The sequence below is a fragment of the Apiotrichum porosum genome (assembly GCF_003942205.1).
Source record: "Apiotrichum porosum strain DSM 27194 chromosome Unknown scaffold_11, whole genome shotgun sequence".
Classification (NCBI taxonomy): Eukaryota; Fungi; Basidiomycota; class Tremellomycetes; order Trichosporonales; family Trichosporonaceae; genus Apiotrichum; species Apiotrichum porosum.
In genome coordinates, this window is record NW_021167118.1 from 1 (window position 1) to 24,985 (window position 24,985).

Consider the following 24,985-nt stretch of genomic DNA (forward strand, 5'->3'; position numbering starts at 1 on the left):
TTTGCTGCGGACAAGGGAGAGGGAGGATGGAAATAAAGAAAAAGAGCCACATGGATGGGGCATGAGCCATGTGGCACGAAGGGGACTGCGCACAGGACCCGCCAAGCGCGAGGGCAGTGTGAGGGGGGGAATTAGGGGGACGTGTTGGCCGAAGATTCATGCAGTTTGGAGCTGTTTTGTAAAGGGGCTGTAATGTGTGTTGCACAGCGTAGACATGTGTACATGTGTAGTGCAAAGAAGTGGGGGGGGGTCGTGCATCGTATATGCAAAGGGCGGCAAACGCGCCAGCAAACCGGAGAGAGCCTAGGGAGAGAGAGGGAGAGAATGTGAATGAGAGCATGTTCCAGAGATAGATGCAGTCTAGTGTGTATACGTGTATACAACAGCCCCGTATTTGCAGAGCGTGTACGAATGCCGCCAAAGCCCCCCCCCCCCCCGCCGCCCGCCCGCTGCCTGCTGCCTGCAGCTGCCTGCCTTGTGCCCCGCCCGCCCGCGCGCCTGCCCGGAAAAACGAGACGGAGCGGTGAAATACACACAATATACAATAATATAATGTACTACGTCATCCGGGCAAAATGGCCACCACCCAAAACAAGCAAGAAACCGACAGCGCTGCGAATGCAACGAGAGCATGTGCGGTTTCTGCCCCTGGTTGCCGGAACGAGCGAGGAAGCGCTTTTGCTGCGCGCAACATGGAGCACACAGACAGAGGAGGAGGAGAGCAGCGAGGAGAGGGGGGGAGCAAGGCAGACCAGCAAGCAGCTCCCACACCCAGAGGAGTACCACAGCTACCAGACAGAGAGCCATGTCCGTCCCAATCTCCTTGCGCATTCCCTCCTCTTCGCCATCGTTTTGCTTTTTTTTTGTGCCCTGGGCCTTCTTCATCCCTTTTGCATATACAGTAGTTCCACACACACAGTCCTGTGAGTCGGCCAACACACTCGTCCTCGCAGCCGTCAGCAACACCATCAGCAACGCCGCCAGCGCCCCCGCAGCGGTCGTCCGCCGGCGCCCATTATAGACGCTCTGTGCTCACACCTCTCTCCTCCAGTCTCTACTCGCTCGCTCGCACGCACCGCCGCCAGCCGCCGCCGCCGCCGCCCTCGTCATCCATCCCCCCATATCCCCCCGTCCCCATCTCCCAACTCGCTCCCTCTTGCCTGCATTAACAACCTCTCGCATCGTCTCTATCCCTCGCATCCCAGTGTGGCCCAACGAGCGCCGTCGACTTCTTGCACCCGGCGCTTAGCCTGCCCTTGACGTCAACAAGACCGTCCGCCAAGCCAACCGATCGTCACACCATCCCATCCGCTGCGCCGCGGCGGCGTTGGTCCGTTGAAACGCATTTCCCTTGTCCCTGTCAAAGTCGCACTGCTGGCCCCTCCCCCGTCCGTCCGGCTTGACTTTTGCTGCGGTCGTCAACTCTCCCCCAACCCCCACACTTTAACGGCCACGTTTCTCGATTGTACACTTGTCCTGCACTTGTCGAAAACCCCCACACACCCAACTCGTTGGCCGAAAGAACGCACCGGCGTCATCGACTCTCTCATCGCAGTCTGGTCGCGCAGGCATTATCGCATCGCATAAGGGGGACGTCAGGCCGCAGCAACCCGCAGCAGCCCTCAACAACCCTCCGCAGGTCAACAACCCCGTCTTCATAACATAACACCTCTCTCTCACCCTCCCCATCTCCATCCCCCCCTTCAACATCACTTGCTTTCGCTCGCTGCAACCAAAAACGGACATTCCGCACAATCGTCACAGCACCCCGTCGCATACGCCATTTACTCTTTTCTCCGACGCAGTCTTGACTTGAATCCCACGCTCCCATTGTAATGGCCGTGGCAGCGTCGTCGACGGCGGCGGCTGCCGCAACGAGCAATGCGGCCGCATCGACAGTAGCGGCCGCCTCTAGTGCTGCGACATCGGCGGCAGCGACATCGGCGGCAGCGACGTCTGCAGCAGCTACATCGGCTGCCGCAACAAGTGCGGCTGCAACATCGGCTGCTGCTGCAACAAGTGCCGCTGTTACGTCTGCAGCAGACTCTGCGTCGTCGGTGATACAGGCGACCTCGGCTACCACGACGTACTCGGCGGACGTCTCTGCGATTCTTACAGGTGTAGCAGGGACGAGTTCAGGCGGACTAAGCAAAGCGGCCATCGGAGCGATCGCTGGCGCTGCAGTGGGTGTGATTGCAGCAAGCATCATCGCATTCGTGGTGTGGCGTATGTGTCGTGGACGAGGAGAGAAGATCCCACCACCGTGAGTGACGCAACTGGCGACCTCGCATTGGGGTGTATGCTGACGTCTTGTCCTTTACAGAGAACCACGGCAAATGACCTCCCGGCCACCAACCTACATGCACTCGCGCCACTCGTCCATGGGTCCCCGTCGGGCAAGCTCAACGCGTGCGTTTTCTGTGCTAGACTCACCGCTTTTGCATCTATTTCTAACCTCCCCTTCCCCTTACCTACAGTGCTCGTCACCCGCCCGTCGTCCAATTTCCAGCCACCGAGCTTCTATTCAACATACCCGGCCGCTTCCCCATCGTCATCGATGACCCAGGACAACTCTCCCCGTATCGGCGCCGCGTCCACTCCCTCTGGGTCGCCTTCTCTCTCGTCAAACGGTACCGGCGCAAATACCCCAGCCGTTGCGCCAGTGCTGTCCCCGATCATCACGGACCTGTCGCGCGACTCGTCAACGTCGACAACGAGTAACGCATTGGAACAACCGCCCTTACGTCTCCAGACCTCCATGGGCCGCATCCCTCGCCAGGCGTCAGTCGATGCGCTGCGTCCGCGTACACCCTCAGACTTGGGGCCAAATGGCTCCTCGGACAGCTCGGACTCGCGCACCAACGGGTCAGACTCGAGGACCAACTCGCCCCGCCCATCGACGCTGGGTCTTCCCTCGTCCCGCAGCCTCCCTCGCCCGGGGTCCATGTCCTCGTTACCGACCAGGCCGTACTCAATGCCCCGGTCCAGCAGCGGAGCACCCCACCAAGGCCGCAGCGTGCAGCTCACCATGCCGCGTCCCCTGAGCGTCTCCACAAACCTCGCCGAGCCAATCTCCCCAGTCTCGTCCCACGGCGGGAGGCCCTCGTGGCAGCAGACCGCAGGCCAGCGCGAGAGCTACCACGCGACTCGCTCCTACACGTGCAGCGAGTTTGGCCAGGTACAGGTCGCCCCGACGTCGCCCAGGTCGCAGCACAACAGCCATCGCAGGCAGACCTCGGCACTGTCACTGTCGGGCACGGGCAACGAGGTGTATGAGGAACCACAGCAGATCGACCCTATGCGTGAGCGCCAGGTCCACGGCATTGTGTGAGCGCGCAGCCGGGCACACACAGCACGAATCCCCTCCCCTCCCCTCCCTCATGACGTTCTCCACCCGACCGAACCCCCAGACGCAAAAAATAGACAGCAATCGCTTTTTTCTTCTGTAACTCTCTACCTCAAAGGGACACTATTGTTCGCCTCCAAGCCTCCTTCACGTCCCCCCCTCATCACCTGCACCAGAACCCGCACCCAGAATCCAGAACACCCACCCATATGTGCCGCGTCACCATCCCATCCCTGTCCTCTCATCGTCGTTTATATATGTACACAGACCTCTCCCCCCACCACCACCACGACACCTGCCATGTGCATCGTTGCCCGCGTCCCACCCACCCGCGCCCCTCCTCCTCGTCGTCCTAAACATATATGGCACCGGAGGCGAAGGGCGAGGCGGGGACGGCGGGCACACGGACCATTTTTTTATTCTATATGCCACACATCCTCTCCACCCCCACCATATCACACCCCGATCCCCATCCCAGTTTGCCTCGCAGCACCACGTCTGGCGCCCGCTGCGTCCGCCCCCCGTCCGTGGTTTCCTTAATTTTCCTTTTATTCCTACTCTTTCCATGTGCATTTGTCGTTCATGCGTTCATGAGCAGCTGTTGGGACAGTGTGGCAGGTGGCACGCGGGGCGCGGGGCGACCAGCATCAGCAACGTTGGAGTACGTGGGGAGGGGAGAGGCTGCAGAGGCTGCCTGCCGGCGCCTGCCATGCCTGCCACTCTAGGGAACTGCTGTGCGCTGTGCAAGCTGCCCACAGCAGGGCAGGGCATCCATCAACCGAGGGCATGCAGTGGGGCTGGATACATGCGACAGTATAGTGTGTGGTGATGCGATTATGGGGTTGTCGAGATGGGTTTTACAAACGTGGGGGGGGGGAGAAAGAAAGTAAAAGCGATGATGGGATCTGCTTAGTATGCAGGAGAATGGCGAGGGGTGTGCTCGTGTGGGTTGTGTGGTCTCGTGTGGGCGCGGCGCAGCTGGCTCCTGGCTCCTGGCTCTGCCTGCTGCTGTGCTATGCAGGCGCGGTCGTGTTCCCCAGATGCAGGCGGTGCAGAGCCAACAGGGGTCATCGGGTCTGTTCTGAAGGTCGACCCCAGAAGCTGGACGATGGACGATGGAGGATGGACGAAGCTGGGCTTCTTTTCCGGGATCGAGATCTAGCAGTTGACGACGTTGGCATCGCGCAATGACGTCGCCATGTCCCAAATGGGACGACGAGGTGGTGCCCAGTCTCTGCTACTGCGGGCTGATAGCGGTAGACACTGGGAGTAGACGGGTTGACGAGTTTGAGTGCCGTCTGCAAGGTTAGCTAGTCGACTCGTGCCAACAGACAACCTACCATGCCATGACATGGACGTGCCCCTGCCCCTCGTCGTCCACCTTGCGTCCTTCCTCACCCACTCCAGCCTCCTTGTCTCCCACCACCACCGGCGGCAACGCCTTACCGCCGTCAAACACTACCCCCGAGAACCTCCCCCAGGACTCTGCATCCCCCTCGCCAATCTCCACGCCTACCACCTCCTTCATCGGGATCAGGACACTGCTGAGCTCGCGGAACCGCACCTGGCCCGGCCGCTCCTCGGCAGAGTCCGCCTCGCCGTTGCCGTTGACGTTCTCCCTCGACCACGGATAGTACTGCGCCACATTGAGCCCGACGGGCGTTTGCGGCAGGATGCGGCGTTCACGGACGTTGGTGAGCAGCAGCGACGCCGCGGCGTCAATGACCAGCAGCGTGCCGAAGAGGACGCGGCCGTCGGTGAGCGTCACGGTCAGCCGCGTGTGCAGGAGCGAGCGGAGGGCGGCGGAGGGCGGGAGAGGTGCCGCGGGAGGGAGAGGCGGAGGAGGCGTGTTCCGCAGGATACCAGCGGCGACAGCAGAGGATGTATGTTGTGTGGATGGTGTAGGTGCACACTCGCCGAGGCTGATTGCGGGAGATGCCGTTGTGGGCGAATTGGACGATGTCCGACGGCTCGAGGCGGTAGAAGGCGTCCCTTGGCCTATGGGTGGGAAATCGTTGACGTCAAGGTCCTCCATGCTGGGATAAGATATGGTGGTGATGAAAATGTCAGAGAATGTTGACTGTTCGGGATTGAGTGGATTGACTCGCCCAGAGCAGCAGATCTCGGGGCGTCGAGGTGGAGGTGACCGTTTGTGCCGAATTGCTAATACATATTAGAAACACGTTTGTAATAAAATATACACCCGCTTCTAATTCCCCCGCCGTCGTCATCGAGCTCTTGCCGCGGCCAGAGGGTCGTTCACAACAATCACCACGTCGACAACACCACGTTCCCTAACCTTGTCTCCACCCACCGGCCCCCACCCACCTCGCCCTCAATGCCGCGCGCTCCGCCGCCGCCAGATGGCGACGAAGTGAAGGCGGCCATCCTGGCCTCGCTCTTCTCGCGCACGGACAGTGAGGGACACTCGGAGGAGAACCTCGTCGACTATCTCGAAGTTCATGAGAATGATTCTGGTGGCGCAAAGACGCGTTTCCTTATTCTTGCAGGTGGGTTTGGGGAAGCCCCGCGCGGAGCCGCTGGTAAACTCTTTTCACTGACGGCTTGTCTCAGTGACCAAGATGGGCAAGTGCGTGATGCACAAGGCGCGTCGCAACTCGAACGGCAGCTTCTCGGTCGGCAAGACATGGTCGTTGGACGATACTCGCCAGGTCGAGCAGCTTGGGGTGGGTAGCTTCTTTCACCCGTATCAACTGGAGGCTAACGTTCCACGTACAGCCTCTGCACTTTGCCTTGACAATGACGCAGCGGACGTACCAGTGGACAACTGACAACCGCGGCGACCTCACCGTCTTCTTGAACAACTTTGTCCAGATGTATCGCAAGAGCCGCGGCCAGAACCCTCCTCTTGTCAACTTTATCCCCTCGGACGCCGGGCTTGGACACGCGCCGCAGCCCCCAGGCCAGCCATATGGCGGACACAGGCAGCACCCGAGTGTCTCGTCGCTCGCGCCCAGTGTCGCGCCGAGCGTCGCACAGAGCCACGGAGGGTCGCTCGGTCGTCCGCCATCTCGCGGGTCGGGAGGTACTTCGCCCATGATCCCGCCCGCTTCCATGGTGCACTCTGCAACCCCCGCATCGTCCCGTATGCGCGGAGCCGGCACATCGTCGGCGTCGCCAGGGTCGCAGCACTCGGATCTCCTGCCGCCCCGCGGACTGGGCCGTGGCGAACGCAGCGGGTCGTTTTCGAGCGACGCAGGCCGCTCAGTGGGCAGTTCGGACGGGTTTGAGGGCCGCAAGGCGCTCGTCTCGTCTGGTGGACCTGCAGCAGCACGGAACGGCGCGACTACACCGTCTGGCCCGTCCAACACTGCCGGTGTCGGGAACTACGGCATCGGTCTCGGACGGCCTGGTTCGCGCAGGCAAGGGTCTGGCGGCGACGACAGGCTGCCTGTCGACCAAAGGCTCGCGTCTGCCACGTCCAACTACCCCAACAACAACCAGACCCAGATCGGCATGGCACGCCGGCCGTCGGGCTCGAGCATCCCCCCGATTCATGAGCCCTTGAACGAGGAAGACCCCTATGGCGGCATGGAGATGGAGGAAGAAGTCCTCATCCCGCCCGTCTCTGTACAGCCCCCAGACGAACCCGAGGTTCTCATCCCGCCGGTCGTGAATGAGCCACCATCGGAAACTGGAAGGAGGACGCCAGCGACGAGGAGTGAACCACTACCGCACGACTCGAGCCTGGGGCCACCTGGCTCGTCGCTCGCTCCACCACAGGCGCGTGAACAGCCGGTCTCGTCTGATAACCCCCAACGCCGCGTCTCGTTCCACCCCCCACCGCTCACGACAGCGTACTCGCGCGACGTGTTGTTGACATCTCGCACCGGATACCTCGGTGCCGAAATCATGCTCGCCGACGACGACGACGACGAGGCCGGTGACGCCATCATGGCCAACGTCGAGGAGATGATTGAGGGCTTTGACTGGACGGCCGCGACGGCTGCGACGGGCGAGGCGAGGAGCAAGGGCACCGACGCGATCGAAGGCCGGTTGCTAGACGAGCTGTCGGCGCTCGAATCGGCCAACATCCACGCCTTTCTGGAATCGGACGACCGCATCGACCAGGTCCTCTCACATATTGACGAGGCGCTCGCCGAGCTCGACGACATTGACATGCAGCTCACCGGATACCGGATGCAGCTCGACGTTGTCTCAGAGGACATTCAGTACATCGAGGGCCAGAACCGCGGTCTCCAGGTCCAGACGTCCAACCAGCACGCTCTCTTGAACGAGATGCGCCAGCTCCTCCAGATCACAGATGTGCCCAAGGAAGACCTGCAAAAGCTCCTGCAGCTCAGCCCGTCTACCAAGCGCGGCGTGCAAGACCTCGAGCTCGCCGCCGCGTCCCTTTACAAGGCCCTCCAGGCCAGCCGGGACACTGCCAACGAGGTCGCTGCTACGGTCGCACATATCCAAGAGTACCGCGCTGCCTCGACCACGTTCTCGACCAGGATCCTCGAGTACCTCGACATTGCGTTCAAGCACCAGTCGGACCAGACCTTGGCCGACTACCGCAAGGAGACGGCTACCAAGCGCTCGCTCAAGCTCATCCCGCACATGACGCTGGGGCAAAGTCTCATGACGTACGAAGGTCTCGTGCTCTACGTCAAGGACATGGACGAGGACAAGTACAAGAAGCTCTGCCTCAACTATATCACGACCATCTCCAAGCTCCACCAGTCCGAGATGAGCGAGCTGCTCATGAACCTCATCAAGGCGCTCAAGCCCAACCAAAACGGCGCCACAGACGTCGCGTTTGCCAAGGCGGCCGGCGCGCCCGTCAAGTCTACCGCCATCGGTGCCGGTGTCGTGCGCTCCAAGACGGTGTCCAGGAGGCCAAACCACAATGGGTCCAAGGCAAAGGAAAAAGAGGGCGACGTGGCGACGCGCAAGGTGTCAGAGGTGGGTGTGTGTTTCCTTGTGTCGCTGACCCAGTTCAGATGTACAGCCTCGGCATGGGCGAGGTGGTCTCGCAGATTGTGACCGAGGACGACTTTATCAACGCCTTCCTCCACCTCGCAGACACCGAGTCGACGTTTGCAGACTACATGGAGCTCGACACGTACTTTCGCCGCCAGGCCGCTCGTCACGCCAGCGGTCTGTCTTCGAGCCTGGCCCAGATTGCCCGTTCCGTCATGGACCTCATGTTCGGCTTTGTCGATGGCGAGTTTAAAAACTGGATCGACGCCGCCATCCAGAATAACACGGCGGCCATCGTCGGCATCATTGCCACCACTGAGCAGTTGCATTCGGACGCACAGCAGGAGGGCACGAGTTTGTTCCTCTTGCAGTTCCTGGAGAAGCAGCTCGGACGCCAGAGGCAGGTGTTTGACGCGTTCATTGTGAGTATACAGCTGCTTGCTCCTTCATCGCCTCAGCTAACATTTCTCAGAACGAGCAAGTCAAGGCCATCGACGGAGCCAAGATTTCCATCAAGAAGCGCCGCGGAGTCTTCTACTTTGTCCGCCACTTCCCCGTGTTTGTGGACCGCATCGAGTGCCAGCTCGACAACTGCGACGAGCTTCAGGTGCGCAAGCGTGTCAATGACGCGTACGAGCGCGTGGTCGCGTCCGTCCTCGGGTCGCTGCAGCACGTGTCCAAGATTGTCGCGGCCGAAACAAGCTCGGGCGAGGACAAGGGCCAGCTCTACTTCCATGTGGTGATGATTGGTGAGTTACCATCAGCGCTTGCCGTTTGCACTTGCTGACCACATTCTCTCCTCCACAGAGAACTTGCACGTGTTTGTGGAAGAGGGTGCGCACCTCAATATCCCGTCGCTTGCAGTGTACCTCCAGCGCGCCAAGGGCCTGTACGAGGAGAACCGCAAGGCGTACATCAAGATGATGCTGCGTCGCGGCTTTGCCCGTCTCATGGTGAGTTTGTTTTGGACGCACCTCCAGTTGGGCATCGACTGACTGTTTTTTCAGGACTTCTTCGACGGCGTAGAGCGCGCGCTCAAGACCATGCCCGCCAACGAGGTCCACCTCCACTCGTCATACAACCGCTCTGCGCTGAAAAAGGTGCTCAAGGACTCGGGCGCAAAGGACATGCGCAAGTCGGTGGAAGCCATGGCCCGCCGTGTCGACAAGCACTTCACACACGACGACGAGAGCAGCAGCGGCATTGGCGGCGGCGGCGTCGGCGGCGTCGGCGGCCAGGGCCACGGAGCGTCCAGTGGCGGAGCCCACGACCCGGCAACGCAGGCGCTCATCGCGAGCATGTGGCGCGAAATCTCGTCCGAACTCCGCCGCGAGACTCAGCGGGCCGCCGACTACATTGCGAAGAGTTACGCAGACGCGGGCCTGCAGCTCGAGTACAATGCGCGCGACGTCGAGGCCGTGTGCGTCAAGACCAAGCGCGCGGCCTAAAGCTCGTAAGCTGCAACCTGGCGAGTGCGTCAGGCGGCACGGGCACCGGTACCGGGTGCCACAGTATAGGCCCCGGCGTCCATCCTTGGTGCGAAGGATGCACCACACGGTTTGTGCAACACCAGTAGGAGACACATGTCATGGCACCGATATCTCCAACGTCGGAGCAGCATCAGTGACGAGTTTTGCAATATTTTATTGGACCGAGATGATCATGATCTTATCGTTTGCGTGCTGCATCTCCTGTGGAGAAGACGAAAGGAGCCAGCACAATGTTGTTAATGGCAAGAGCCTGGTTGGTCTGTCTGTGATCCGTGATCTGTAAATACTGGGTACGTGCGTTGGTAATCGCGATCGACAGGAGGGCCCGGGGCGGGGGCGGGGGGGGGGGGGGGGGGCGGGCAGCTTATGCTTACGCACTCCACTCGTTCTGTATCTTTCAACGTTTGACCGGTTTTGACGGACAGCGGTGCGTTCGCGTTCCTGGATCTCGCATGTCGAGGTCGTGTGCCCAGTTGTGCGAGCAGACGTACTGTAACCCGACGTCCCGACGTTGCATCCGGCGAAGCTTTTGCACCGTGTTAACCCCATTTCCGTCGCCAGACCCTTTGCCGAACGCGGCTGTCGGCGAGCAGCAACCTTATCGTCTGGCAGCGCTCTCCGGCCCCGCCTCCGGAAACGGGGAGCAAAGCCTTAAGCCTGGCCGCTGGCCGCTGGCCTGGGCCACCGCGACGCTGGTGGTCGTGTCCCTTTTCCCAACGCGACACGCCTCCAACACGCCTTCTGACGGTTTCAGAAGGGGCAGGATGTGTGTGCCATCAGATGAGTGGGGGGAGGGGGGGAAGAGTCATGCTTCTTGTCTTCCCTGCCGCCGTCGGAGAGCTGGGCTCCGCCACGGAACCCTTCTGTTTGGGCGCGGCATCGCAGCATTGCAGCCTCGCGGCATCTCGGCATCGTTCGCGACGAGACCGCAGGCCTCACATTTGGGCAGACTGTGGGGCCATCCGCTTGGCACATGGAGCTGCATTGGCGGACCTGGCGGGGTGGTGTTATTCAGAAGTGGACGGGGGCTTGGAACGAGCCCCACGTTGTCGCCGCCACGGTGTCCGCGGTGCCAATGTGATGTGTTGTTGGCTCTCGTTGGAAATCCCGTCCACTCTCAACAAGACTTTTCCGCGGAGAAGCCGGAGAAGGAGCGGACTTGGAGCAGATATCCTATATCCCAACTGCCTGCCACGCTTGCGCCTGGGTTCTTCCATCGCACATCCATCTGACGTGTGGCCGTGTGGGTTTACGACATGCAAGTGGAGACAACCAAATCTGGGGTGGAAACGACCAAAATAGCCAACGCGGTGAATGGCATGGTCGGACCGTCATGTCTACAGGAATTGGGGCGGAGGGTACGACATGACATGAGCCAAGCGAGGTGAGGCCGCACCACCACCCCGCTCCATCAACACATCAAGGTGTGGTGGAGTGAAGATGATGCGATGATACGATGATGAAATAAAACCCTGTGTTGACTGGGTTTATCCACATGCACATGGGTGTGCACACTCGTTTCCCGTTCCTGTCCACCTCCGTTTTTTCCCTGTCCTCCTTCCCCCCTCATCACTCGTCATTTACAGTTTCCACGCCGTGTACAGTCGTTTTGCAAGCCATGCCACGTCGGCAGACACGGTTCGGCACGCCCTTGCAGCGGGACACGACGTGTTGCCACCCGCGGACCGTCCGTGCAGGAGGGTCCAAGAGTTGGTCGTCCCGGGTCTCGAACGTGGCCCCCCAGAAAGGGACATTTTGGGTGCGGCTTGAGCCTTTGCCTTTCCTTGCTTGGTTGCGGGTTTGTGCAGAGTGGCCGGGTGGCCAAGAATACACCTTTGACAACAGAGTGGGGGACGCACAGCTCGTGCTGGACCACAGTTCTGGTCCTTCTGGTGTCTGGGAGTGGCGCGGCGTGGGGCCAAGGAACAACACCAGAGGCAGCCCAGAAGGGAGCGACGAGCTGCTTATGGGATCGTATGGCTCACTTGGGCCCTGCGAGGTCCAGCTCGGCCTGCGGTATTCGGCGATTTGACGGCTTCGTCTGACGTTTCGGCAGGTCAACGGCATGCAGACGTAACAACCTGTCGTCCTCAAGGTCGGGAGTTTTTCCCCAACCTACGTCCGCCCGCGTATTCCTGTCCGTCAACACCTCTACACTTTGACCCCCATGTTGGCCGAGATTCCAGCACGCGCAAGGAAAAGGGGCAGGCTAGTCACTTTGGGTGTTGTTGTTTGGAACCCCAACAGTCTGTATACATACATGCCTTCTGCCAGGATTGAAACGGGACCACGCTGACGAGAGTCTGTGTACCATATGGCTGCACATGCCACCTGCCACATTATGTTTTTTTCCCTGCTGGCCCGAAGGAACAATGTTCAGGAGAAAGGAAGAGAGAAGGCCGAGGAGCGCGTCGTAAGAGTGCGTCATTCCATCGTTGGGAGCGAATGGGGATGACGAGGTGATCGGGGACAACGGACAGGGGTGTCATGGCCCAAACCAGGGTGCAAAGGGAACCGAGTGGCAACGCGTGGGCTCGGAAACTGAAAATGACGAGGGGAGAGACATGTCCGCCAGAAGCAGAGGTGGTGGGCAGAAGCGTCCGTCCACCGTTATCCTCGTCGTCCCGCAAAACGCGTCAGGCCATGGACGCGGTCTCCAGACGTTGTTAATTTTCTCGGTAACTGGTCGACAGGTACGTGGAGCACATCCCCATAGGGTCAGAAGGAAACGGCAAGGCGTGGCTCTCAGCGGACAATCTTCCTGTCCGTACCCCAGACGCGTCTGCCTGCCACTCTTTGCGTGTTGCGGGGGAGTGAGTGATCAGTGACATCCGCGCTGTGCTGTGTGATCTCCCGATCTCCCGCGTGTTCCAGCGCAGCGTCGACCGCGGCAGGCTTACGGCGCCATTTGGCGTTGCCTGTAATTTGTTGTGTCCGATTGTAGCGGACGGCACTGTCCGGGCAGTCTGGCGTCGACGTCTACCATCAACGCGGTGAGATTTGGACAGCTACCGAGCGGGGGGAGTCAGCCACAAGAGTACTGTGGCGTCGGACGGCGGTGGGCATATGCCCCAGAAGGTGTTTCTGTGCGCGCGCGTGCACGCCGCTCGCCGCTCGGGACAGCCACCATGTGCCTCTCCCCGCCGCCTCATGAGAGCCTCCGACGCCTTCAGGAAGGCAACGACGCAAGGCGAGAGCCTTGTCCAGGTGCCATTTTCCTGACGCATCATCATCATCTGGACGCACAGGCCGAGTTTGAGCCGGACGTCCGGAGCTATTGCTGGGAGAGGTTGGGGGTCAAGTAGTCGGCCAGCAACAACACAACCAGGCAGATGTCACTCCTAACCTTCTCCTCACTCCACACAACAACCTCCCCTGTCCACCTCCCGACTACCCTCCTCGACAAACACCTGAGCCAGCACGCACAGTTTACAGGGGAGGCTTTCATCACTGGCGCTCACACTGGCGCACGCAGGCACAAGGGCCCCAACGTGTCTTGGCCATTCGGTGCAAACGAGCCCCTCTTCCCTCATCTTCCTTCTGTCACTCTCTCAAGCAAGAAGAAGAAGAAGAAGAAAAAACTTGTCGTTGAGCACACGTCGCGCGTCGAGGTTGTTGGACGGAACATCTCCACCATTAGACACATCTCTTTGAATCTGAGCACCTCCCGGGATCGGTCACCTACACCTCGCCCACCCACTCCCTCTCCAATCCACAGGACCCTGTGCATCACTTCGTGTTCAACCTTTTTTGCCTTGTCCAGAGTAAGCGCGGGGGTTTTGGTACCTGGACGAAGGTCCCACCTTTTTTTTTTTTTTGGTCTCTGGTTTCCTGGACGCCTTGTCGTGTCCTACCCTTTCGTCTGTTTCTCTCGTTGCTGCGCTCTGCTCCCCGCTAGCCCCCGCGCGCGCGCACCCTCAACGTCTGCTCGCACAAGACACAGCGGTGTCGATCCTCGAATCCTCGACAATCCTATCCGCGCGATCTCCCCGATCTTCCGTCCAAGGCGGCCCTTTCCACAACCCTCTCTCCCTCTTCTGCCAACACACCGGCGGAGCACTGTTCGCGGCAGCATCGGAGGCAAGGCAACCAACAGAGCGCAAGGAGCAACGCAACCTTGTGCGCAACTTTCCCGGCGTCATCCCCGGGATCCTAAGACATCGCTTCCAACCACTCGCCGCTGGATCAAGCTTTCAGGCAAAATCGGACCCCACAACCTCACGGTTTAGACCTTGTCTCCGGACCAAGAACGCAATAGGCACCATCACCTCATACACACACCCACACACGCCCGACCGGACGGTTGATCCTTTGCGTTCTTCCATCTCATTCAGTGCATCCGCCTGCGCTGCGACATTTCCGTGCTTTGCGCACGCGCGACAGCTTGGCTCCTCGTCGAGTGTTCTCTGCACACGCATACGGGGGGCGTGTCCAGTAGAAGGTGGATCGAAAAACGCACGCGGCAGCCCTTACGACACACAAACGACGACCCCGCGCCACCTCGTTTCGCTTCCCTTGAGCCCAACATCCTCCTCGTCTTGATTGTCTCCAGGCATCACTTTTCTCATTTCTCGACACGACCGTGTTCCATCCACAGTCGTCGCACCCACCACCATCCCTCTTCATCCCTCTCCAACCCACCACCATCAACGGCCCGCATGAAATATCCGTATCCAGGGATCACACCGTCATAACATTCAGCCCGCCGTCACTGCTCCCCCACTCAGCGCAACCGTCGCGTCCCCCTCCCCCCGCCCCCCCGTCCGTCCTCCCCCGTTCACTCCTCCCCCCCTCCCTCCTCCCAACCGTCCTTGATCTGTACGCGGGCGCATCGACTCGCGCCGTCGCTCAAATGTCTTCCCTGCTTGCCAAGCAGCACGAAGGCAGCACCGGCTCTGACCCACCGCCCGGGTGGACACCGGTCGCCCTGGTGCGGGCAGGCATGTTTGCAGGACGATGGATGAGGTGAGTCACCAAGAAGCATGCACAACGCATGGAGCGTATGCACGACGGCCAGATGCCTTGTTGGGGGTGGTAGCCAAGCCTCCTACGCACTCACAACCCACCCACGCATACACAGTGCGCGCGTGCTTTTGTGTCTACAGTGCCATGGCGGCCGTGCGATGGGGATCTAAACCTCCGACGAGGCTGGGCGCCCGTGCGCACTCTGGCGGCCCCCGTTCTGCGCAGACTGCGCAGCGGAGAGCAACATAGGAAGCCTGAGAGATGGCTTTGCGTGCTGACATCATCACCACCAGTTTCTGGCTCGAGGTTGCGCAAGAACCAGTCCACGGCCGTCGTAAGACGGAGAAGGACCGACGACCACTGGCTCCCAGCCCAATCGTTCGCCTTTGGGTGCGCGAGTATGCCGCCGGCGGCAACGGACCAGGCATGCCAGTGGACCCAACGTAAGCCTTTTGCCCTTGATGGTCGCCCCACAAGCTAACCACCACCACCACCAGCGACATTGAAGTGTCCCATCTCGTCTGTGTCGCCGACCTCCGTCCTCCCAGTGCCGATGTGCAAACACCCCGCTCTGACCGTTCACGGCCACTGAGAGATTCGCCGCCGTCACCGAGCGCCAGACGTCGAACGCCGTCGCCCTCCCGACGATCAAACGAGGCGAGCAGTAGCGCGAGATCCCCGGAATCTGATTCTGTCCGCCTCCACAGCCGCAGCAGCAAGGACGACGGCTATGATCCCCGTGGAGCGGACCGCAAGGTCCCGACTCCCAGAAGCGAAACGCACACTGATGAGGGCGACTCCAGTGGAGAGGAAACCGCGACACCCACTGCGCCGTCGGCCTCGCGCCCCACTTCCCGTGGTAGCGATAAGAGCAAGGCGGGAGGCAGTGGGCGACTCCAGCGCACACCAAGATCTGAGCCAATTGGAGACGTCAAACCAGGGGCACGGCGGCAGATAAGTGGCCGCAACTTGTACGGCAACCTGCACGTCGCAGGTGTTCGTGTGGCGGCTCTAGAGGGCGGCTTGGGCCTGTGGTTCCTTTTCACCGTGAGCTCCGTTCCGTGCAAGATGAAGTACGCACGCCGCCACAGAGTGCTGACGTCATTCCCACAGGACTTGTGTATACGCAACGAAGGAAGGTGGGTACAGACGCTGTCTTGCATTTGCTGTCAAGTGGCAGATACACTGCAAACGGCGTTGGGAGACGACGGAAAGGGCGTTTGCTGATGACCTAGTTATTCTCTTCGATTCCGCTGCTTTGACATGAGGGCCATTGCGCCTGACAGCGGCCCCATGCCCGCGCTGGTCCACGGGCAATCTGCCGACTTCAAGGTCTACTCTCCGCGCAAGTGAGTTGCGTCGGAAACCCATTGGTAACCTGTGGATACCGCTGACAGCACCAAAGCTTTCCGGGACTGCCCAAGCCAACTGAGCTGGCCGACCACTTTGCCCGCCAGGGGTACAAGCTTAACACTCGAAAGGTACGTGTCGTGTTTCACACATGGCCAGAGCGAGGCCTGCCTCGCTCGCGCCGTGTTGTCTTGCACCCGGCGTATGAATGTGCCGTGCAGGTGGACACTGCGTATGTGGGTTGTGGGCATCTGAATTGGCGTTGCCTACATGGCATCAGCTGTGTCATGTCGCAGGTGGCAGTCTTTATGGCGACGCAGTCAACAATGCTCGTCGTCGCCGACCATGCTGCGTCACACAGATCTTTCTCCAAGTCTCGACTTAAAGGTCTCCGGATGATTCTAGTCGAGACACAGTCGCAACCCAGTCATAAGAGAATACCAACACTGACATGTTTTTTTTTTTTCAGAATGAGCGCCAAGCCGCATCTCCTGGACAGAGCCCCCCACCTTCCGCGACGACATCCACAGCTGGCAAAGACGCCGCGCGGCAGTCGCATCCCGACAATCACTACCGCTAATGCCTGTGCTTCGGCTGGCTGGCGGTTGTTACTACCACCACCAAAACATCCCCGTCGGCGTCAACACCGCCGCCGCTTTTCTCGGGTGTTGCCACACGTCTTCTTTTCTCCCTCTCGCGAGCCTCTCTATCACAGCCCATACACGATACGGTTGTGATGGAGGTTGGTCGGCAAAGGTCCCTCCCGCTAGCGCGAAACCACTGAGATCTGTGGCATACATAAAACCCCCCTCATGTCCAGACACCGATCGACATGCCGAGAACGGTGCCTGGGGTAACTTGGCTGGCGTCATCACCCAAACTGTGACTGGCGTCAGCACCACATCTGTTCAAAAGCTGCCTTTTTTGGACCAACCGCCAGACACATCTTGCGCGTTCGTCTCCAAACGGTGTGCCCCAAAAGAGCAGGTGTCACCATACCACGATTCACGAATACCTTCATACACGTCTACCCCACTATATGCATACGAGCCTGTCCACTGTCCACTGTCGTTCAGTTGGGTGAGATTTGCTGGAATTGGTCGCCAAAAGTATGGAAACCTAAGCGCAGATTAAACATATTAAAGGCTCCACAACAAAGCCAAAAATACTTGCCTGCTGTGGTGTCTGGAGACTGGAAAAGTGTGGTGCTCGTTGCCAAGCCACTCCATGGCCACTGCTCCCCCTTGTTGACGTGTTTCTCGATGGTAACAACAATTGCCAACAGGTCTTACAGAGGTGGCTCCTTTCCTGTGCCAAGTACACCGAGATCTGGAGGTGTTGCGTCTTGTAAAAAGGAACACCACCGCAGACCACAGACCGTCCTGTCCGAACCTTGCAGTGTCCAACTCGGCTCAAAGGTTGGAGAAGTGGCAGTCGACAGCAGAGTCCCAGGTCCATTGCCTCGTTGCCTCGTTACAGCCCACACGCTCCTGGATGTTGCCCAGCACGCGCACGTCTCAAAGTCGGGTGGGGGAGGCGGTGGACTGGGATCGGATCTCTTCATTCAGTCGGAAACACGGCTGGCTATCTTGGCACCGGCCCCCGTCCTGTGGCCCGGAAACCGCAGCAGAACAGGACACCGGAAAGCCGACGTCTCTAAAATGTGACTCGGGAGGCCAAGGGGTGGCCGATGGGGTCATGCTGGCCCATGCGATGGGACAGGACGAATGTGAGGCCAAGGTCGAGTGTGAGCAACAGTGTACGGGACCATCCGGCCAACGAGGGACATGTCGGAGCTGACTGAGCGTTACCGAGGAAGCCAGTGTGACTTGTCAGAGGTACCTAGGTTGGCATCGGTCAACCCTATGTAGATCCTATGTGCGCAGTCTCCATTATTAAAGACCAGGCAGGGTATTGCGGCCCGACACATCTCGCAGGATGTAGTCCGTCTCTCCGTTCATGAACATTCACAGCCGACGGCAAGCCAAGCTGGCCGACTGACAACGCCAGCCATCCCATTAACACTCTTGCACATATCAGTCAGCAGGACCGTGTCACAGGCCGCTGGCGCTCAATGAGTCTCACAGCATCTGTCGTTGGAAAACATTATTGCTACCAATCGGTGTTCAATCGGACGCCCCTTTTTTTAAACTGCGTTCGCTTAGGTGTCGGCCTGCTACAACGGGTCTCGACTCGCTTTGCTCGGTAGCCAGGCAATTCACAAGCATGTGGATCACCACCCCCGCCACCCTGGTTGTCTGGCAATGATCGGTTGCGAAAGAGAATGGGTCGGTCTGGAACTGACACAGGCGCCGGGGTCATGGTGTGTATGCAAAAGTGTGCAAAGCGGCAGTCGGCAGTGCCGACAGTCGGTACTCGCACCGCGCCCGCCTTCCGAGTCTCCGGCCCCGCGTCTCCTGCAGTGCAAGTTCCCGCAAACGGCTGCTCTGCCAACCGCAATGGCGCTAACAGAGCCAAGAGAGGGCTAAGGCCATCCAGATCTCGGAGCGACGTGACACGCCCAGGGTCAGGACTCCCTCACAACACAGCCATCGTCTGGAGGTCAAGAGGTCCTGGCAACAAGAAAAACAATGTCCTCTCGACGTCCTTGCCTTGGGGACATGCAAGACATGCAAGAACAGACGAATAGCAAAAGGATATACACCGTAAGGGAGTCGAACCCCTGCCGCGTCGATGGCAACGACGCATGATACCGTTTCACCAACGGTGTTGTGATGAAAGAGAGAAATGAAGGAGGAAGAAGAAGGCTCGAGACGGGCTGATGTGAGAGGGCACAAGTCTGCCACACTTGGTTTTTTCCTTCACCGCTGTTCCTACCCCGTTCGCGTCCGAGATGCATAGCAAAACGTGTTCTTCCAGCAACCTTCGTCCCTCCAATAGGCACCGCATAATATGGGGTGGGGAAGCCATGAGCGGTCAATGCCCACCAGAGGCCAGAGGTCCCCACGACGGAGAACGCCAAAAATGAAAAATCCGCCGCGTCTCGCTATTTGCTTCCGCCGGGGAGGTTAAAACGGAAAAGTGGCACTGAAGCCAAATGCCACCAAGTACCCTCAACCCACTTGCAGCGTCAGCACAGGCCGAGAGATGGTCTATACAAGGCATAGTGGCGTCCCGAGGTGTGTCTGCATTATGAAAATGTTGTGGACATGGGGGTGCGAGAGCTTCTCGCCCGTTGATAGCTACATACCCTGAGTCGGCACCTTGTGCCACGCTGCACACGCAAGTTGCGACAATGTGCAGCAGCAGTCCGTCCATCCGCCAAATCTAGAGCGACAAGTATACATGACGGTTGTCCAATGTCTACATCACACTCTGTGTCCAGGCATGCACATTCCATGTAAACCCTGTCCGCGACCCCAGCTCCTCATTGTCCGGCCTTCTCATAATGCCCACTGCCTTCTTGAACTCCTTACTGGTTGCGACCCTCCTCCTGCGCATCACGAGCTTTAACAGCCGCGAAGAAGGCAGCAAGGGCATCGACAGTCCTTCCGTGATGTGCGCCATGCTTTCCGTCCTTGCTACGCAGGGACTTGGTCCACGCATCCAAGGCAGCGTCGAAGGACTGGTGGTTGGTTAGCCTTGCCAACATTTTGGATACGGCACAGCACACTCACCTTGCGGGTTTCGGCAACGGAATCACCACCCTGGTCGGTGGCACCCCAGCCGGCGGCCGTGTCGTTGGCCGACACGGTGCTGTCCGAGCCGTCCTTGGTACCCTTGGTCTGGGCAACACACGTGCAACCAGATGTAGCGCTGGGTGCTCCACTCTTCTGAGCAGTGTTGTCCTCTTTGCCGATCCCCGTGCGGTAGATGGGCTCGCCCCCTACTTGTGTGTCAGCTGGATGCTCTTGGATACGCCAGGCCACAACTTGCTGAAAACGTACAAAGGTCGAACCCGTCGTGGTCGGACATGGGCTCCGCCTGGACGATGTTGCCGAGGCCGTTGCCACTGGTGTTGCCGTCGAAGGTGACGTTGCCGGAAGTCGCGACCTTGGGCGAATCGGCGGGGCTTGTGTCGGTGGACTCGGCGACCTCAATGACGCACCAGTCGCCGTCGCCGTCGCCGTCGCTGTCACTTGGGGTAAAGGGGAGGGTGGAAGGGGGAGACGAAGGTGCGAGGGAGAGCGAGCAGGGAGAGCTGTTGTTGCCTGGAAGAATGTCATCAGTGGGGCCCCCCTGGTGGCATTAACAACATGGCAATTCACGCTCACTGGATGGGCACATGCTGGTTGCGTAGTGTCTAGGGCGGGTGCTGGTTGATGGAAGCACTTAGTATGTGTGAATGGGTAATGGAGAAGAAGTGAAAAAGAGAGACGAAGGGACGCTCCAAAGCAAGGACGGGTGTGTAACGAAAGATCAGCCCAGGTGGAGCTACGCCACACGGGCACACCGAACGGGTGTGTGCGCGGACGGCTTCCGGTCAGGATGCGGGGGAAGACATCACACTGCTCGTTTCGTCATTGGGGCACACCGAACGTCAACACACGCATGACATCGCCGTCCCCAAGCTTCTGCACGGGGCGTGGTCTTGGGTCATTTGCGTCGGGAGGGGGCTCAGTATTGCCTGAGCCCTCGCCACCGAAAACGAGCGCCACATTGCCGTCCGTCCTCGGAGCCGTTGCTGCGAATAGAGTTGCTGTCGTCGTTGAAGGCGGCAGCCTCATTAGGATTGGGAGCAGAAGCATGGAAACAAGTACACCCACACGGGTCTGATTGGTAACAACGTGTATTAGCCTCCACTCCTCGTGCATGGTGATTTACATGGATCATTACAGGTAGGGAATCACTGCACATCACCGCCACTCGTACCACTTGTGACGGATGGCCTGCCACTCGGCCAAGAGCTCTGCGAGCCGACGTTCCTGCTCCTCCGTGGGCTTCAACACCTTCGCCCATCTGCGTGAAAACAGCCAAGATCCCGCCACGAACCTCGGCTAGACGAATCTGATATTGTTAGCTTTTGTGTACAGGGACTGCAACGTACGCGCGGTGTGCTGACTGGCCGCGCTGCCACCTCGTTGAGGTGGATACCTGCCATGCGCTTGGCAACATCGTTGATCTCTTCGTTGGATGCGAGTGGTGACTTTCCAACGCGCTTCGCCTCATCGAAGAGTACCGTAATATGGGCATGGAGGTGGAGCAGACGCTCGGGGTGCTAGGATGGGTTAGCGTCGCGGACGTTGGTGATGCACGACTTACAGACTGCTGGCGACGAGCACTCTCATCGAGCACCTCCATGACAGCGATGATCGTCGAGAGCTGTTGCATGGACTCGGCAAGTCGACGACGGGCAAGCGCAGGGCGGCTTTGATCTGGCCTCGCAGGCTTGTAGCCTGTGCCCTGAGCTCCTCATGCGCCGGCATGGTGAAGCCTCCCAGCACCAACATGTCGTCGTGCACAAACTTGTTGTCGCCGTCGACCGCAATGGACCAGAGAGTCTGCTCGGCAGGCTTGGGGTGCTCCTCCTCGGCAATCTGGAAGATCCAGCTCTGTTGCTGCTGGAAGATCCTCTTGAGCGCCTTTTTCCTGCCCAAGAGACAAGGGATCTCGTGGATGCTGTCGCCGGTGATGCGGGCGCGCAGCGCGTCGCCGTAAGTACCGTCGAGGTAGGGAATACGGTTGGTGAGACGGTGGGATTGGACTTTGAAGCCAAGGCCGCGGGCGAGTTGCACAGCATCTCAAAACATGGGCTCGTGCCAGCGGACCGACTGGGCGAAGACAAACGAATTGTCTGCCTCGTCGTAATGCCCATCAGAGTCGAGCAGGCCGGCGAGCACAGCCAGACGCACCGCCCGCGAGTTGTACAGGTAGCTCGGGGGGATGCGCTTGATGTCGGTACGGTACCCAGTGCGGTCTTGTCGGGCTTGTCGAGGAGCTCGGCATACTGGATGAGGAACGCCCTAATCTCCGACTCGTGAAAGTTGAAGATGACGGTGTTGCGGCGGTTACCATCGCCCAGCCAGAGTCCCAACCAGTACGGGTTGATGACGACGGGCTGGAAGTCAACGTCGAGCTGGCGGACTCGGTACATTGAGTACTTCAATGCCCGCCTGCCAGTCTCCTTCTCGACAAACTCGTGTGGCGTCATGAGGAGGTACTCGGCCTCTTGCACAACAGCCTTGAGCTTGTTGAGGTTGGCCTTGAACGCCGAGGTGTCAGCCGACTGTCCCTCCGGCACCGGCACCGTGACGTCGTCGCCGTCAAACTTGAAGCGACGGGTCAACTTGCCAGTGGCGACGGCATCGTGGATGGCGTCGACCTCGGCGGGACCACCCTTGCGGAACCAGCGCATGGCCAGACCAGGAATCGCGTCGTCAATCGGGAACTGCCTGGCGTTGCCAGCCTCAGCGCGCTTGGCGAGGTACCGCGCGGGGAGGTTGAACAGCGAGTTTCCCTTGTTGTAGAAGGCTGATGACGACGCAAATTCCATTGCCTGGCGCCTGGCCGTCGCCTCGTCGGGGCACAAGACAGTGACGTGACCGCCAGTCGAGACTGGTGGCTTGGGCATGTCCCACACGAACCACTTGGAGAATGCCTGGCCACGACCCGAGACGACGGAGAACGCGCCACCGCCCGCGGAGCGAGAAAGGCAAGGGACGCCTGAGAGACGGTTCTCAAACGCGGCCTGGTCCTTTTGCTTGCGCTCGACCGCGAAGAGGAAAGCGATCGCGTCCGTGAGGGCGGTGACAAAGTCGCCCGAGTCGTAGGTACGCGACGCCGTGGTAAGGTCGGCGATGGGGTCGGGGAGAGGGCCGAGGATGGACTCGATACGCTCCTTGGCCTCGGACTTGACGTTGCCCTTTGCAGCGAAGCGCATTCCCTTGACGCGGCCGTGGTGCAGGGAGGAGCCCTCGAAGCGGATGGGAAGGGACGTGTCGGGCGCACAAACGAGGGGCTCACACCTACGCCCAAAGTCGAGCGGAAGGGGCGGAGTGGAGCAGGTGGAGCGGGCGAGAATGGGCGCTCCGTCGTCATGCCGAACACCTCGTCGTCGGCCGCCACCAATGACCCCGCCGTGCCCGAGTCCCAGGCGGCTGGGCTTCGTTTCGGAGAGCGGCTCATCTTGCTCATACTGGAAGCGAACACTTGGGATTGGTAACGCCACCTCAGCCGTTATGATCAATGAGGCCGCGGGCAGGAGGAGCGCAGACCAGATGGGGACGGGAGACGAGGTGGTATTGCCAGAGCGAAGAATGAGTGATAAGGGAGCAGAGCTGAGGATGCAGGGGTTCAAGTAGACGATGAGCATTATCTGAGTCAAGAGTCAGAACTGCACTACCTAGCTCAGTGATCGCGTGAGACGTACCATCTTGGTGTGGTGTTGGGGGTGGTGTTGGGGGTGGTGTTGGGGGTGGTGTTGGGGGTTGATGGGGAAGAAGAAGAACGAGATATGGCGCTGTACATATGGCGCTGTACAAGTATGGGTGCGCTGACATCTTGTCCTCCCACGCCCCGTGCCCCCGTGCAGAAGCGTGGGGATGCGACATCATGCGTGTGTTGACGTTCGCTGTGCCCCGATGGCACACTGACCAAGACGCTGTCCTCGCACACACACGTTCTGTGGGCCCGTGTGGCAGCTCCACCTGGCCACCTGGCCACCTGGGCTGATCCATCCGTCCTTGCACTGGTCTTTCCTTGGGCAGTTTGTGTTTTCCTCGTCCTTGCGTCTCTCTTATTCACTTCTCCATCACCCATTCATAGCTTCCAAGTGCTTCCATCAACTGGGACTCGCTCTTGACACTACGCAACCAACATGTGCCCATACAGTGAGCCTGCCTTCCCCCTTGTAACGTGCCACCACTTGGGGCTCCACTGACAACACCCATTCTGTGCAGGTAGCTACAGCACGTCTTGCGCCTCGCTTTCCACGCCAATTTCCTCCTCCCCTAGGCCCCTCCCTCTTTCCCCAAGCGACAGTGGCAGCGACTGGTGCTTCATTGTTCGTGCCAAGTCGGCCGACCCAAGCCCCACCGACACCCCCAAGGCGGCCGACTCGAACTCGGACGCGAACGAGGTCGAGGTGTACGAGCTCGACTCTAGTTCGTCAGAGGACGACATCCCTCTCATCAAGCTCCGTGAGTTGCCATCGAGTCGGGGAACGGAAAGGAAAGGAGGGAAGGCAGATCACGGGAGTAAATTTCGCTGACGGTGTTGCAGGTGGGCGTCGCCAGACGCGCTCGTCGGTTAAGGCTAACGGCGACGGCGACGGCAACGGCAAGGCTGTCCCCATCGAGGTTGTCTCGTCCGACGAGGACGATGACAACGTCCCCCTCCGTACGTCTTCAGCTACGGGCCTGCCTATCCATGAGTATTAGCTGACGCACTGGTAGGTCGTCCGCCCAAGCGCCGCCCAGTCCCAACAACGCCACTGGCCTCGGCAGCAGCCACGCCCGCTATCTCGTTCCCTGTCGCCCCGGTGGTGGTGGCCTCCCAAGCCAACGCATCCGCGAACCTCGAGGACGAGATTGACGATCTGCACGTGAGCACGGCGATACATACAAATGCCTAACCAAACTGACTGTGTGTCAGCGCCTGACTTGCCTCCACCTCGACCAGTACTACGAGGCGTGCCTCTCGAAGGAAGTTATGGACGAGAAACTTGGCAAGCAGTTTCAGGAATCTGTCTCCAAGTTTACGTCCGCCTGCAGGCAGCGCGACACCAAGGCCAAGGATTCAGCCCCACTGTAAAGCAGACGGACAAGGAACAAGAAGGAAACGGTGGCTGTGGATAGTCTGGGAACTTGGGACTTGATACCTCAGTGGAGTGGACACGAATTGAGGAATGGCGGCAGGCGGGAGTAATGTAGGATACTGTAATTAGGTGACATACGCGCCAAGTACCATGGACGTATGTGCAAGCGGG

General features: G+C 59.7%; 7 protein-coding genes and 1 non-coding gene across 8 annotated transcripts; 4 read left to right on the top strand and 4 right to left on the bottom strand.

Annotated features, from left to right (window-relative positions):
* Window positions 1-1,823: 1,823 nt before the first annotated feature.
* On the bottom strand, window positions 1,824-2,161 carry EHS24_001597 (uncharacterized protein; the record flags this gene model as incomplete). The annotated part of the gene is made up of 1 exon (XM_028617385.1): window positions 1,824-2,161. A coding segment is annotated over one exon (338 nt), but the record flags the coding sequence as incomplete, so codon positions are not given.
* Window positions 2,162-2,557: 396 nt separating this feature from the next.
* EHS24_001598 (uncharacterized protein) lies at window positions 2,558-3,331 on the top strand (the record flags this gene model as incomplete). Its single annotated transcript, XM_028617386.1, has 1 exon — window positions 2,558-3,331. One exon carries the CDS (start codon window positions 2,558-2,560, stop codon window positions 3,329-3,331), a length of 774 nt encoding a protein of 257 aa, XP_028473849.1.
* Window positions 3,332-4,682: 1,351 nt separating this feature from the next.
* EHS24_001599 (uncharacterized protein) lies at window positions 4,683-5,381 on the bottom strand (the record flags this gene model as incomplete). Its single annotated transcript, XM_028617387.1, has 1 exon — window positions 4,683-5,381. One exon carries the CDS (start codon window positions 5,379-5,381, stop codon window positions 4,683-4,685), a length of 699 nt encoding a protein of 232 aa, XP_028473850.1.
* A 303-nt stretch (window positions 5,382-5,684) lies between these two features.
* EHS24_001600 (uncharacterized protein) lies at window positions 5,685-9,741 on the top strand (the record flags this gene model as incomplete). The annotated part of the gene is made up of 7 exons (XM_028617388.1): window positions 5,685-5,856; window positions 5,921-6,033; window positions 6,086-8,268; window positions 8,322-8,715; window positions 8,766-9,042; window positions 9,101-9,246; window positions 9,301-9,741. 7 exons carry the CDS (start codon window positions 5,685-5,687, stop codon window positions 9,739-9,741), a joined length of 3,726 nt encoding a protein of 1,241 aa, XP_028473851.1.
* A 4,894-nt stretch (window positions 9,742-14,635) lies between these two features.
* On the top strand, window positions 14,636-16,678 carry EHS24_001601 (uncharacterized protein; the record flags this gene model as incomplete). Its single annotated transcript, XM_028617389.1, has 8 exons — window positions 14,636-14,748; window positions 15,042-15,191; window positions 15,246-15,634; window positions 15,689-15,795; window positions 15,862-15,887; window positions 15,984-16,097; window positions 16,154-16,229; window positions 16,568-16,678. 8 exons carry the CDS (start codon window positions 14,636-14,638, stop codon window positions 16,676-16,678), a joined length of 1,086 nt encoding a protein of 361 aa, XP_028473852.1.
* Window positions 16,679-18,758: 2,080 nt separating this feature from the next.
* EHS24_001602 lies at window positions 18,759-18,829 on the bottom strand. The gene has a single exon. It is a non-coding gene; the product is annotated as a tRNA-Gly (tRNA).
* A 702-nt stretch (window positions 18,830-19,531) lies between these two features.
* On the bottom strand, window positions 19,532-23,431 carry EHS24_001603 (uncharacterized protein; the record flags this gene model as incomplete). Its single annotated transcript, XM_028617390.1, has 9 exons — window positions 19,532-19,684; window positions 19,737-19,945; window positions 20,007-20,298; window positions 21,052-21,066; window positions 21,107-21,277; window positions 21,322-21,462; window positions 21,504-21,799; window positions 21,967-23,374; window positions 23,429-23,431. 9 exons carry the CDS (start codon window positions 23,429-23,431, stop codon window positions 19,532-19,534), a joined length of 2,688 nt encoding a protein of 895 aa, XP_028473853.1.
* A 444-nt stretch (window positions 23,432-23,875) lies between these two features.
* Window positions 23,876-24,810, top strand: EHS24_001604 (uncharacterized protein; the record flags this gene model as incomplete). Its single annotated transcript, XM_028617391.1, has 5 exons — window positions 23,876-23,888; window positions 23,958-24,197; window positions 24,280-24,396; window positions 24,453-24,601; window positions 24,652-24,810. 5 exons carry the CDS (start codon window positions 23,876-23,878, stop codon window positions 24,808-24,810), a joined length of 678 nt encoding a protein of 225 aa, XP_028473854.1.
* Between the last annotated feature and the right edge of the window lie 175 nt (window positions 24,811-24,985).